The sequence below is a fragment of the Piliocolobus tephrosceles genome, chromosome 12 (genome assembly GCF_002776525.5).
Source record: "Piliocolobus tephrosceles isolate RC106 chromosome 12, ASM277652v3, whole genome shotgun sequence".
NCBI lineage: Eukaryota > Metazoa > Chordata > Mammalia > Primates > Cercopithecidae > Piliocolobus > Piliocolobus tephrosceles.
Genome location: NC_045445.1, coordinates 107,022,189 through 107,036,639, shown reverse-complemented (window position 1 = coordinate 107,036,639; position 14,451 = coordinate 107,022,189). Strand labels below are relative to the sequence as shown.

Genomic DNA, 14,451 nt, shown 5'->3' with positions numbered 1-14,451 from the left:
TCATTTTTCTTTTTCTTTCTTTCTGTCTTTCTTTCTGACTTTCTTTCTGTCTTTCCTTCTGTCTTTCTTAACAGGGTCTCACCCAGGCTGTAGTGCAGTGGCACAGTCTTGGCTCACTGCTACCTCCACCTCCCAGGTTCAATTGATTCTCATGCCTCAGTTTCCCCAGTAGCTGGGACTACAGACACGAGCCACCACACCCAGCTAATTTTTGTATTTTTAGTCGAGATGGGGTTTTGCCATGTTGACCAGGCTGGTCACGAACTCCTGACCTCAGATGATCCGCCCACCTCAGCCTCCCAAAGTGCTGTCATTACAGGCATGAGTTACTGTGCCCAGCCAAAGTCTTTTATTTTTAACTCAAGCTACTAAACGTCCTTCTTTCCAAAAGTCTGGTTTCAAAGACTAAATGGTTAAAAGTTCAGGGAACGAATCTTTTATTCATAATTCAGCTAGCTGCATTTCAGGCACAAAGTGGGTGTTCAGTGTGTACTTGTTGAATTAATATCTAGTGGGGATTTTTTTTAGTACCAGATAAAAGTAGAAAAATAGGCTATTTTGAAAATGAATATCTTTTTATCTATAGTTAAAATATAATGGTGATAAATTATTTTATAGATAATATAGATTGCCTTTCAGGATAAAAATTACATAAATCTAATTGCCAATTTTTTATGTTTTTTCAAGATTTTTATTGAAGGATGGCCAACTGTGGCTATGTGCTCCTCAGGCAAAACAAATATGGAAATGCTTAGCTGAGAATGCAGTTTACCTTTGTGATCGTGAAGCCTGTTTTAAGTGGTATTCCAAATTGATGGGGGATGAACCAGACTTAGATCCTGATATTAATAAGGACTTCTTTGAAAGTAATGTGCTTCAGCTTGATCCTTCTCTGTTAACTGAAAATGGAATGAAGTGTTTTGAGCGATTCTTCAAAGCTGTGAATTGTCGAGAAGGAAAACTAGTAGCAAAAAGGAGAGCGTATATGATGGATGACTTGGAGTTAATAGGATTAGATTACCTTTGGAGGGTAAGTCAAAAGTAGGAACTCTGTAAACAGTGTCTGATGTACTTTTTCATATACATAAGTAATTATAATTTCGCGTATAAATTGTGTATTTTACTGTAATGTTTGTCTCAGGAATTTGGTGTAGTTAGTAATTGTTCATTTTTATTATTATATCACTTGTCAGTGGGCTTTTTCTTCTCTCTTCCTCTCCCTCCTCCTGCCACTGATGTTCCTTTTGTCTTAACTTAGTATCTGTGTATTCCATAGATGTGCACTAAACATACAAATCTTCCATTCCTCCCCTGTGGATATTGTTCCTTCCCAATTTTTCATTCAGTGTCGATCTGTTTCCTCCTTTTCAATGTTTAACGCTAAAATAGAGGACAGAAGAGAGGATTTGTGTTTAGTATAGATTATGAGTATATGCTTTATTGGCACTGTTTACCTTGTGATATTTTTAAATACCTGGGGGAATAAAATACTATCTTTTTAAGGCTAATCTTTCTATTTTTATAGTACTAGTAATATTATTCCTATCTTTAAAAGTCTGACCTGTTATACAGCAGTTTATATTGCTGTTTGGATGTCTGAAATTTTTTCCTACAAACCATAGATAAAGACGATTACTGTGGCATTTGAGTATTTAAAAGCTTTTCATTAAGTATGTGGTTTTCAACATTGTTTTAACAGCAGAAACACATCTTAAAAATCAAAATTTGCACCACTCTACAAAATGTATACTGAATTGAACAAGAAAAATATGTTTTCTTACTTGGTCTCCCCATGCTTACCCCCTTTCCCCTCCCCAACCTTTTTATAGGGGCCAACACTGAAAGACTTCCTCAAAGTCCTCTAAGGTTCTGAACATAGTTTGGAAACCACTAATGTAATTAGATAAGTGATAAAGATTTATAGAAACTGGGGGTAGAGTAGTCCTTTATGCTAAACTCTGTTTCATGTAATCTCTTATTTCTTGTCAACTAATTTGAATTTCTTCTTGAGTGTCTGACTTGGTTATCAAGATACTAAATTATAGGGTTAAATAATAGTGGTCAAAGCATATTTTATTTTTACAAAAATGTACCTTTCATTCTTAAGCAAATTACTTTTTTCAGAGACTTTCATTTTGTATTTATTATCCTTTCTTTTGGTCTGTGCTTCTCACTTAATTTTACTTGATTATCAAAGTCAACTTACCATTAAATAATTGAATAGTGTATTTAAGATAACTGAGGATATGGTTTGAATTTAAATGCCAAAAAAAATATATGTTGAAAGGGGTGAATACTTTTATCATTTCGAAACCAGGTCGTGATTCAGAGTAATGATGATATTGCCAGCAGAGCTATAGATCTCCTCAAAGAGATATACACAAACCTTGGTCCAAGACTACAAGTCAATCAGGTGAGGATTGATGTACATTAAAACTTCCGTATATAATTATTTCAGCCCACATTTCTCTTATACAAAAGAGAAAAAATACTATCTAAATGAATCTTGCCTTGATAATTGTCTTGAAGTGATTGGGTCATTTTTAATATAACTATTTATTACATGTTGAAATGGCAAAGAAAGTCTTTGTGAATTCATTTTGATGCTAACACCTAATCCTGAAGTTCACTTTTGGCTATCTAATTTATATTTGTTAACTTATGTAATGCTAGCTTCCTTTTAATAAACATACATTTTATTATTATATGGATTCTCTACTTAAATATGACTTGTTAATTGAGTACTATGATTAAATTAGCCATTGCCATCTTTAATTGGATTAATGTTTGATTTTTACATTTTAAAGCAACTTTAACTGTGTTTATTTGGCCCGATATTTGTAGGTGGTGATCCATGAAGACTTCATTCAGTCTTGTTTTGATCGTCTGAAGGCTTCCTATGACACGTTGTGTGTTTTAGATGGTGACAAAGACAGTGTTAATTGTGCAAGACAGGAAGCTGTTCGAATGGTTCGAGTATTAACTGTTTTAAGGGAATATATAAATGAATGTGACAGTGATTATCATGAGGAAAGAACAATTCTCCCTATGTCAAGGTTTGTGAATCACTAATCTATTGGTGCTAATTCTTAATTATTTGATGTTTTCCTAGCCATTTGGTAAAAGGAGAGCAGAAATTTTTATTGTTTGAAAATTGTTGTCTTTGTCCATTAGAAACATTTTCATTTCATATAATTTTTTTAAATAACCTCCCCCACTCTCCCATCTGGTTTTGTTTTGGTTTTTTTGGGTGAGGCATTCTTACTCAAGTTGTTTTCTAGTTTTCTTTTGTCTTTGACATTATTGCTCATTAAGTGTTGCAGTGATATTTTGCAGTTGAAGTGTTTTTGTTTATTTGTTTATTTTGAGACAAGATCTTACTCTGTCACCCAGGCTGGAATGCCGGGATGTGATCATGGCTCACTGCAGCCTCAACCTCCTGGGCTCAAGTGACCTTCCCACCTCAGCCTCCCAGGTTTTTGGGGCTACAGCACAGGCTACCACACCTGACTAATTTTTTTTGTGGAGGTGGGGTCTCACTACATTGCCCAGGCTGGTTTCAAACTCCTACGGTCAAGGAAATCCTCCTGCTTTGGCCTCCCAAAGTGCTGGGATTATAGGCGTGAGCTGCAGTGCCTGGCCTGTAAAGAACTCTTAAAAGCTGCCTTGCATGGCAGTATAACAAATATTTTCAAATGGTGTTTATAGTTTTGGGATGTTTTGTATAGTCAGTGCCATCATTTTTTTTAAAGAGTTTTATTAACCATGAAATTATATACAGTTGCTTCTTGAATATGATTTTTATTTTATATTTTACTTTAAAAAAAAGATACTATACCAATATAAATAGCATTTTGGAGTGAATTTTGATACGAAGGCTTTTTTCCAGAAAAGTGCATTTGTGGCATTTTTGTTGATGCTTTTAACAAAATGTAAAAGGTAAGCTCTACCTTCTTTTTTTGATTTTTTTTTTTTTCTTTTTATTAATACAGAGTCTACCTATGTTGTCCAGGCTGGTCTTGAACTCCTGGGCTCAAGGGATCTTCTTTCCTTAGCCTCCCAAAGTAGTAGGATTACAGGCATGAGCCACTGCGTCCAGCCTACCTTTTACTTTTAAAAATAGTCTTAATGAGTTGAGCTTTTACAGCGTAGAAATAAGCGTTAAATCTTTGTTTTAATTTCTTTTCAGTAGACACCCTATTTTCTGCAACCGTAGATATAAGACTAACAATAATAGAATATGATTATGTTTGTAAATATTATTTATATTTGTAGTTAAAAGGAGCAATATTTTTTTTTTCTTTTGCATTTCACTCTTGTTGCCCAGGCTGGAGTGCAGTGGTGCGATCTCGGATCACTGCGACCTGTGCCTCCCAGGTTCAAGTGATTTCCAGCCTCAGCCTCCCAAGTAGCTGGGATTACAGGCACCCGCCACCAAACCTGGCTTATTTTCTCTATTTTTAGTAGAGGGAGTTTCACCATGTTGGCGAGGCTGATCTCGAACTACTGACCTCAAATGATCCACCTGCCTTGGCCCCCCAAAGTGCTGGGATTACAGGCATGAGGCACTGTGCCTGGCCTTATTTTCAAGATACTGAAAATAATGCAGGTTGAGTATCCCTAATCCAAGAAATCCAAAATTCATCTGGTCCCAGACATTTCATATAAGGGATTCTCAAGCTATATTAAGTATCTTTAATTCACATCCTCTTATTTAATAAGAAAATACTCAATGTTAAATCCCTAGCATTATTTTCTTAGCAACAAAATTTCAGTCTGCTGAATATGATGATGTCTTTCTTTTTCCCCCTAGAGCATTCCGTGGTAAACACCTCTCTTTTGTAGTTCGATTTCCAAACCAGGGCAGACAGGTTGATGACTTGGAGGTATGGTCTCATACAAATGATACAATTGGTTCAGTACGACGATGTATTCTCAATCGTATTAAAGCCAACGTAGCCCACACAAAAATTGAGCTCTTTGTGGGCGGTGAGCTGATAGATCCTGCAGATGATAGAAAGTTGATTGGACAATTAAACTTAAAAGATAAATCGGTATGTATGTATAGTTAACAAATTTTTCAGTAAAATCAAACCAGAGACTATCATTTAATCAGTAAATACTAATTGAGAATTTGTTATGTTTGGGACTCTGTGTTAGGTGTTAGAGTTACAGCATTAAAGTATAGCATGTAGTCTTTTGAATTTTTTGCTTGGTATATCACTAAGTTTTGTGTTTTGTGTAAGTATTTTTCCTTGTTTTTGATACTAACATAGTATATCATTTTCAGCTTATTACAGCCAAACTTACACAAATAAGTTCCAATATGCCTTCAAGCCCTGATAGCTCTTCTGATTCCTCCACTGGATCTCCTGGAAACCATGGTAATCATTACAGTGATGGTCCCAATCCAGAAGTGGAAAGCTGTTTGCCTGGAGTGGTGAGTAGATACAGTTTTGAACTACTGTATGTAAGGTATTATGCTAGGGTTTTTGAGAATAAAGTATATAGAGTAGTTCTTTCTTTTCTTGAGGAGCTTACAGTTTAATGAGACAAAATAGTAACTATACATACAGTTAACCACCAACTTCAGAATGGATCCCTCTAAAAGGTAATTGTAACACAGTTGGAATTTAAAACATTATTTCCCCATAGGTATAGTATTGTTACTTTTACATAAAATTAACCAGTTAAAGCTTAATTATAACACTTGGATGTATAAATTTAGAAGAATACAGTCATCCCTCATATATGTGGAGAATTGGTTCCAGGACCTCTGCGTGTACCCAAAATCTTGCAGATGACCCTGTGCAACAAGTAGCCTTCCATATACTTGGGTTTTGCTTCCTGGAAATACTGAATTTTCTGTTCCACATTTGGTTGGGAAAAAGTCTGCATATAAGTGGACCTGTGCAGTTCAAACTTGTGTTGTTCAAGAGTCAGCTTTATCACTTTTAAAAATTGATGCCACAAAACGGGTCGTTCTTTTAGAACTATATATGAGCTGGGCATGGTGGCTCACACCTGTAATTCCAGCTACTTGGGAGGCTGTGAGGCAGGAAGATTGCTTGAGCCCAGGAGTTCTAGGCTGCAGTGAGCTGTGATTGTGTCATTATGCTCTAGCCTGGTCAACAGAGTGAGATCCCATCTCTAAAAATATAAATAAATGAAAACAAGAACTATGTAGGAAAATACTTGTAATCTTTATCAGATTGTCAGTAACATATAGCCGAAGAAACAATGACTCTTCCCTTTCTTAAGTTCTCTTTTCGCCCCCCCCCCCCCCCCCACAGAAATTTTGATGATTACAATAACAGCAGCCACTCCAGTGTCAGGAGGATTTGGCTCTCTATAACAATTGGATTAAGAATTTGATAGTGGGCATGGCAGCCTTTTGTTATGTCCAGAGTCTAAATTGTATATAAGAGAGAAATGGTTTAATAGAACAGGAGAGGAGCTATCACAAAAAAGTGACTGGAAGTGACTTGGATGATGTATTTAATCTGCACTATTAAGGATTTGTAAGGATTAAAAGATGGGAAAGTCAGACTATTTCGAAGAGTAGAAATGGCATAAGTAAAAGTAAAGGGATTAACACAGAGAAACTTACTTAGGGGGCTTTTCTAATGGGAGTAAATAATTTACAGGTAATTATTTTGTGTATTTTATATTCTAGATAATGTCACTGCATCCCAGATACATCTCTTTTCTTTGGCAAGTTGCAGACTTAGGTAGCAGCCTAAATATGCCACCGCTTAGAGATGGAGCAAGAGTGCTTATGAAACTTATGCCGCCAGGTAAGAATTTTTAAATGATGATCAAGTACTTGCTGGACAATAAAGGAATATATTAGCAAATTCTGTTTCTAAATGGACCGTGCTTTTTGGTATAGACTACAACAACAGTCACAGATGACAGCCCACAAGCCACGTCAAGCCCGCTGCTTGTTTTTCTGCATCCCAAGAGCTATATTCTTAAGTGGCTACAAAAAAAAAAATCTAGAAGAAGAATATTGTGATACATGAAAATTATGTGAAGTTTAAATTTAGTGTCCATGATCAAAACCAGGCTCATTTGTTTACATTCTGTCTACATGACTGCTTTTGTCTTAAAACAGCACAGCTCAGGAGTTGTGGCAGAGGCCATATGGCTCACAAGCCTAAACTACTTAATTTCCCTGGCCCTTTACAGAAAATGTTTGCCTATACCTGGACTATAATGGGGGGTTATGTGTCATCTGCGGTATTGTTCCTTTTTTATTCCTTAGAAACGACCACTTTCAGCTTCTCGCTTTTACTTTTGTATATATATGTACCATTATGTCTGGAGTGCCCTCATACGGCTATTTCTTTGTTACTTATAGATACATACTGATTTTTTTACTGTGTAGATGAAAACTTAACTGTTACATACCCCCACATCCTTCCAGTATTTGCTTAAATCCAGATTCAGCATTTACATTTCCAAGATTGTGAAATGTAGTTCTCTAGATTACTGATAACTTTCATCCAGGATTTAATAATTTCCCTTTTATTTTCCTGATTGTACAACTATCACTTATTCTTTCCACATACTTTTTTTTGAGGTATTTTTTATCTGAATGTAGGCAAACTATCACATTTGATTAATGGTTTGTGTATAGAATCCTAGGTTTGAAAATATATTCCTTCTAGCTGGTGGCATTGCTGATGAGAAGACCAAAGTCCTCTTGGTTTCTGTTCCTTTGAATGTGACCTTCATTTCTGGAAGTTTTGGTTTTATCCTTACATCTTGAAATATTATGATGTGCCTTAGAGTTAGGTCTGTTTTGTGGTGCATCATCTGTGGGCCTGGAGATTTCCTCAGTTGAGAGAGATTTGTGTTCTTTGATAGTTTTCTCACCAGCATTTTGCATTTTGTGTGTCTTTGAAATATCTAAGTGTGATGGTGAATCTACTAGATCTAATTTTACCTTTTCTCTCTTCCCTTCTCTCTTTAATCTTATTCCACCTTTGGGGTGGCTTCTTTAACCTTTTCCAGCTCTCTTGTTGGCTTTTCCCTTCCAAATATTCTAGTGTTAAAATTTCAAGACCTTTCTGCTAGTGATCCTTTTCCATATACAGGATTTTATTTTTCACTAACACACTCTTGTGTTTCTGTTATAATATATGTGTGTTCCTTTAAAACCTAATATTCGGCAAAATTATGCACTAAAAATATTAGGGCTTTGGGGGAAAAAGTGGAGTTTGGGCAGATCATTCAAGCCTATACAACCTAAAAATTTTTTAATGTATTTTTTGGAAATATTTACAATCTTACAGAAAAATTAGAAGTATAATTCAAGAACATTTGAGAGTAATTTAGTGGTTTTTGTAGTCCCATTGCCCACCAAATACTTTCCCTACAAACAAGGATATTTGTCTGTATAAGCAAAATTCAGCCATCTGTACCAGGAAGTTAATGTCAATTCATTACTGCCATCTACTTAGCAGACCCTATTCAGTGTTTTCAGTCATCTCCTTCACAGCAAAAAGATATAGTTCAAACTCAAATATAGTCAGCCCTCCATATCCATGGGTTCTGGATCTATGGATTCAACCAACTGTGGATCAAAAATATTTGGAGGAAAAAACATTGTTCAAAGTTCCAAAAAGCAAAACTTGAATTTGCCACATGCTGAGTACTGTGTTGAATCCACACAAATGAAGCTATGTGTAGGCATTGTATTAGGTGCTACAAGTACAGTGAGGCACCGGATAATGACGTTTTAGTCAGTGATAGACCACATATACAATGGTGGTTCTATAAAATTATAATACCGTATTTTTACTGTACCCTTTCTATGTTTACATACATACATACTTACCATTGTGTTATAATTGCTTACAGTATTCAGTACAGTAACATGCTTGTATGGGTTTATAGCCCAGGAGCAATAGGCAATGCCATATATAACCTAGATGTGTTGTAGGCTGTATCATCCAGATTTGTTGTAAACACACTCTATGATGTTCACATAGTGATGAAATCGCTTAATGATGCATTTCTCAGAACATATCTTACGCAACATGTGACTGTAATCCGGAGTTAATTTATACGGGAAGATGTGCATAGGTTGTATGCAAATTCTACATCATTTTATATAAGGTATTTGAGCATCCCTGGATTTTGGTATTGGGAGGGTGGATCCTGGAACCAACCCCGCACCCCCACACCCCCCATGGATACCAGGGAATAACTGTATTGTATTTAGCTAATATATCTCTTTAGTTTCCTTCTGAAACAGTTCCTCATACTGTTTTTGACCTTCATGACCTTGACTCTTATGGATTACAGGCCAGTTAATTATAGAATGTCCTTCAGTTTAGATTTGTTTTATCATGATTAGATTCAGGTTATGCATCTTTGGCAGAAATACCACAGAAGCAATGTTCTGTTCATCTCAATGCATCTGGTCAGATAGTATGTAATTTCAGTTTTTCCCATTACTGACGATGATCACTGTGATCACTTGAGTTTCTTCCTTGCTTCCCCACTGTAAAATTACCCTTCCCTTTGAAAGTATTTTGGGCCAGGCGCGGTGACTCATGCCTATAATTCCAGCACTTAGGGAGGCTGAGGTGGGCAGATCACTTGAGGCCAGGAGTTTGAGACCAGCCTGGCCAACATGGCGAAACCCCGTCTCGACTAAAAATACAAAAATTAGCCAGGCATGTTAGTGTGCACCTGTAATCCCAGCTACTCGGGATGCTGAGGCTGGAGAATCGCTTGGGACCTGGGAGGCGGAGGTTGCAGTGAGCCGAGATCATGCCACTGTACTCCAGCCTGGGCGACAGCGAGATTCCATCTGAAAAACAAAAAGTATTTTGTGCAGAGGTACTTTGAAAATATTTATACTGTTCCTCATCAGGCTTTTTATTTATTCATTTATATCTGTATGAAATAATGGTCAAGGAGTTATAATCTGTTACTATCATTTATCTTGATGCTGAAATGATCTCTAGTTTGGCTAGTGGGAGTCCTTTCAGGCTGTTCTGTGTTACTTTAATATGTTCCCATTATTCTTTCAGCAATTGTATGCTTTTTGGCTCAAGATGTTTCAGATTAGGTCAGGTGCAGTGGCTCATGCCTATAATCCTAACACTTTGGGAGGGTGAGGCAGGAGGATCACTGGAGCTCAGGATTCATGACCAGCCTGGGCAACATAGCCAGACCTCATTTCTATTAAAAATATAAAAAATTAGCCAGGTGTGGTGATGGGTACCTGTAGTCCCAGCTACTTGGGAGGCTGAGGTGGGAGGATCACTTGAGCCTGGGAGATGGAGACTGCATTGAGCTATATAATCATGCCACTGTACTCCAGCCTGGGCAACAGAACAAGACGTGTCTCCAAAAAAAAAAAAAAAGTTCCAGATTAACATCTTGTACCCTCTCTCCCCCAGTCCTGGAATTGGCTATTTCTCCATGGAGGCCTGCTTGGTTTATTTTCCTGGACAATGGTATTTAGAAACCAAGATCTGGACATTTATTGCACTCATTGCTATTGATGTATTGTTGCTCCCTGGCTCTCTAAGCAGTTAGAACTAAGGAATATATGTATGTGTATCCACATTTAAGTCTGTTACTATATATACACACACACGAATATATATATATGTGTGTATGTTTTTACAAAACCATGGGGTCACACGACTTCCTTCCATTCCAGCCTATCAGTTTCATTCTAGTTTTCTCCCTTTCCGTATTTGTAATTTTTTTTTTTTTTTTGAGACAGAGTCTCGCTCTGTCACCGAGGCTGGAGTGCAGTGGCGTGATCTTGACTCACTGCAACCTCTGCCTCCCGGGTTCAAGGGATTCTCCTGCCTCAGCCTCCCAGTAGCTGGGATTACAGGCCTGAGCCACCGCGCCTGACCAAACTCTCTTTTCTGACAGTGAAACACCTGGCTTCTGTTATCCTCTCACTTATTTTCCTATTTAATCAGTTATCTCTAGCACCCCTCACCCTTTCTTTGAATGCAGAAGGACTCTGTCTCTGAATGTTGGGTCTCCACCCTAGGGACACTCCTCACTCTGCTTGAGTTGATTCTTTATGCTGAGCTCTACCCGCTTGTTGGGCTCCCTCCTCCTCCATGATCTGTAATTCCCAACATAGGACTACCTTTAAAACTTGCACATAGTTTAGTTAGAGCACTCATAAAATGATAATTAGTATCCTCAGAGATAACTTGGACAGCCCAGGCAGGTACTTCAGTGTGGCTGAAGGCTTCCTCAGGAGATAGTAAAAAGACAAAACCAATACAGAGGAAATGCTGACTTGACATTGCTGAGATACAGTGCAAAAGAGTGGAGCTCTGAGATAGATGGGCTACTGTTAAGATAGGCACGGGGGGAGTAAAACTTGCCAAGGTCCATGAAAGTCTAGTTTAGGATTGTATCTCACAAGATGAGCCCTTGATGCAAGTATTCACTTTAAATTTTCCTTTAAAAAGAAATAGGCTTCTGCCTACACATCTACCATGCTGAGGGGGCTTTTTGCTTTGCTCATTTTTATTTTTTTGTTGAAGATTAACAGTTCTGCTGTTCTGGCTACTGTTGCCTGGGAGAAATCACATATGAACAAACTCACCTTCCGCGTTATACTGACATCATTATATTTGCCAATTGATTGTGAGCTAATTGGGGTTATAGAAACGTGCTATAGCATAACAGACTGTAATTATTTCTCTCTAGGCTATTACTGATGGATATTATGTTTTCTTCTTTTTCCAGCATCTTCTTTTACTGTCCTTGAGTTTTTTTTTTTTTTTTTAAACAAAACTAGCTTCAAACTGTTTACAAAGAGTACAGATAGCTCCCAAATTCAGTAATTAACAGTTTGCCATAGTTATGGCATTCTGTGATTTTTTTTTTTTTTTTTTACATTTGGAGGTGCAAGTTGTTGGCCAGGCTGGTCTCAAACACTTGACCTCAGGTGATCTACTTGCCTCGGCCTCCCAAAGTGCTAGGATTACAGGCATGAACCACAGCACTCGGCCAAGTCATCCTTATTTCATTCTAATTGTGGTAAGGTGCTATCTCATTGTGGTTTGGATTTGTATTTCCTTAATGATTTAGTTATGTTGAGTGTGCTTTCGTGTACATGTTGGCCATTTGGATGTCTTCTTTAGAGAAATATCTATTCAAGTCTTTTGCCCATTTTAGAAATCAGATTTTCTGCTTTTTTGCTGTTGAGTTCCTTATATATTCTGGATATTAACCCCTTGTCAGATGCATAGTTTGCAGATATTTTCTCCCATTCTGTAGATTTGTCTTTTTGTGGTCTTGATTATTTCCTTTGTTGGGTAGAAGCTTTTTAGTTTAATGTAATTTCGTCTGTTTTTGTGTTTGTTGCCTGTGCTTTTGAAGTCTTAGCCAAAAAGTCCTTGCCCGCACTAATGACACGAAACATTTCCCTTGTGTTTTCTTCTAGTAGTTTTATAGTTTCAGGTCTTACATTTAAATTTTTAACCCCTCTTGAGTTTATTTTTACATATGATGAATAATAGTAGTCTAGTTTCATTTTTCTGCATATGTGTATTCAGTTTTCGCAACACCATTTTTGTTCAAGAGATTGCCTTTTCCCCCAATGTGTGTTCTTGGCACCTTTGTTGAAAATCAGTTGTTTCTGATTATGTGGATTTATTTCTGGGTTCTCCATTCTGTTCAATTGATCTGTGTCTATTTTTGTGTCAATACCATGCTATTTTGGTTACTATTGCTCTGTAGTGAATTTTGAAGTCAAGTAGTGTGATGCTTTCAGCTTTGTTCTTTTTACTCAAGATTGCTTCAGCTATTTGGAGTCTTTTGTAGTTCTATATGAATTTTAGGAGTGTTTTTTGTATTTTTTTGTTTTACCTTGCAGCTTCAGCTCAAGGATGTTTTATCTATTTCTGTGAAGAATATAATTGGTATTTTAATAGAGATTGCATTCAATCTGTAGATTGCTTTGGGTAATATGGACATTTTAACAATATTTGTTCTTCCAATCCACAAACGTGGAATAGTTTTCCATTTATTTGTGTCCTGTTTTCTGTCTTTCATCAGTTTTTTTGTTGTGATCTTTCTCCTCGCTTAAATTTATTCCTAGGTATCTTGTATTTTTGCAGCTATTGTAAGTGAGATTTCTTTCTTGATTTCTCTTTCAGATAGTTTGCTGTTGGCAAATGGAAACACTACTGAGTTTTGTATATTGATTTTTATATCCTGCAGTTAACTAACACAGGTTCACGCTTGTACCAGTCCAGCTTCCTAGTCATCTTCCGTTCCATATTTGTATCTCTACAGCAATGAGAAATCTATTTCCCCAACTTCCTAAACCTGAGGGAGTTGGAAAGGCTTCTTAATCAGTCTTCAGCCTCTGTCTTTAGGCCTTCGAATCATCTGTGCCTTCCCAAATGTTTGTTGTTTTCATACCTTAGCTTTTCTCAGATTTAGTGGGGCACTAATTTATAGGCACCCTCTTCTCCTTGCCTTCACAACAAGCACTTCTTGATTCAGCTAAACCAACTGTCTATCTTCATCTTCACTACACCTTCAGTAATTTGTTGACAGCAGTTTAATGTGTTGCTTCCTCTTCTGTTTTTATGTTCTTTTGAGTTTCCGTATTTTTATATTCATTAATTCTCATTTTAGTGGGGTTTGGGGATGAAGTACTGATAAATATAGTTCAGTACACCATATTTAGTTGACACATAATTTTTAAAGCTGTCTTTTGCTTTTATTACCTCCATTTTCTAAATTAAACACTTTGCTGGGCTTCTCATCTTGCTTTGCAATTATTATGGGACAGAAGCATTTCACATGAGATTCTTAGCTAAGGCTTCTCTCAAAAGATATATTGCATTCTTGTCTGTTACATCGTTTAGAATTTACATAGTTTCATTTGCTAGTATTTCAGTATTAGTCCTTGCATTGCTTTACTGCAGATTCAACCTTCACAACATACTGTAAAAACACAAACCCACCACTGAATCCTTGATCTTGTGATTGGCGCTTAATGCCACCAGATGGCGAGCATGAACCCTTGTCAGACAGTTAAGGCAAGAAACTTGAAGTGGGTGCTTTTTTCATATTTTATATAATCAAACTAGAGTACCTAAATTTGAAACAGCCAGCTTTTGAAAAAGCTGGTAATGGTTGTATTGCAGCAGAAAATCATAGGCTTTGGACTCAAATGGGCTTGAGTTCCAATCCTGCTTCTAATTGCTACTCTATGGTGTTAAACATAAGTTTCATAGTTTATTAGAGCTTCCTTGTCCTTAGAACTGGGATAGTAATAGCTTTTTTGTGTAATTGCAGGGATTAGATGAAACAATGTATGGAAAACCCCTAGTCTAGTGACTGGCACTTGGTATTCAATAAACATTAACCCACTCTCTGTCACTTCCTTTTCTTAGAGCTCCTGCTTCCTTTCTTATTCAAGAGTTTATGTGT

The 14,451-nt window shown here is 36.9% G+C and overlaps 1 protein-coding gene across 6 annotated transcripts in view; it reads left to right on the top strand.

Annotated features, from left to right (window-relative positions):
* USP9X (ubiquitin specific peptidase 9 X-linked) overlaps nt 1-14,451 on the top strand; it is a 158,336-nt gene that overhangs the window by 90,783 nt on the left and 53,102 nt on the right. For all 6 annotated transcript variants that reach the window (XM_026451482.2, XM_026451484.2, XM_026451481.2 and 3 more), the window contains exons 16-21: nt 688-1,030; nt 2,318-2,413; nt 2,845-3,056; nt 4,814-5,054; nt 5,291-5,440; nt 6,677-6,797. In XM_026451482.2, the coding sequence (XP_026307267.1) occupies nt 688-1,030; nt 2,318-2,413; nt 2,845-3,056; nt 4,814-5,054; nt 5,291-5,440; nt 6,677-6,797 (1,163 nt within the window). The remainder of the gene's footprint in view (nt 1-687; nt 1,031-2,317; nt 2,414-2,844; nt 3,057-4,813; nt 5,055-5,290; nt 5,441-6,676; nt 6,798-14,451) is intronic.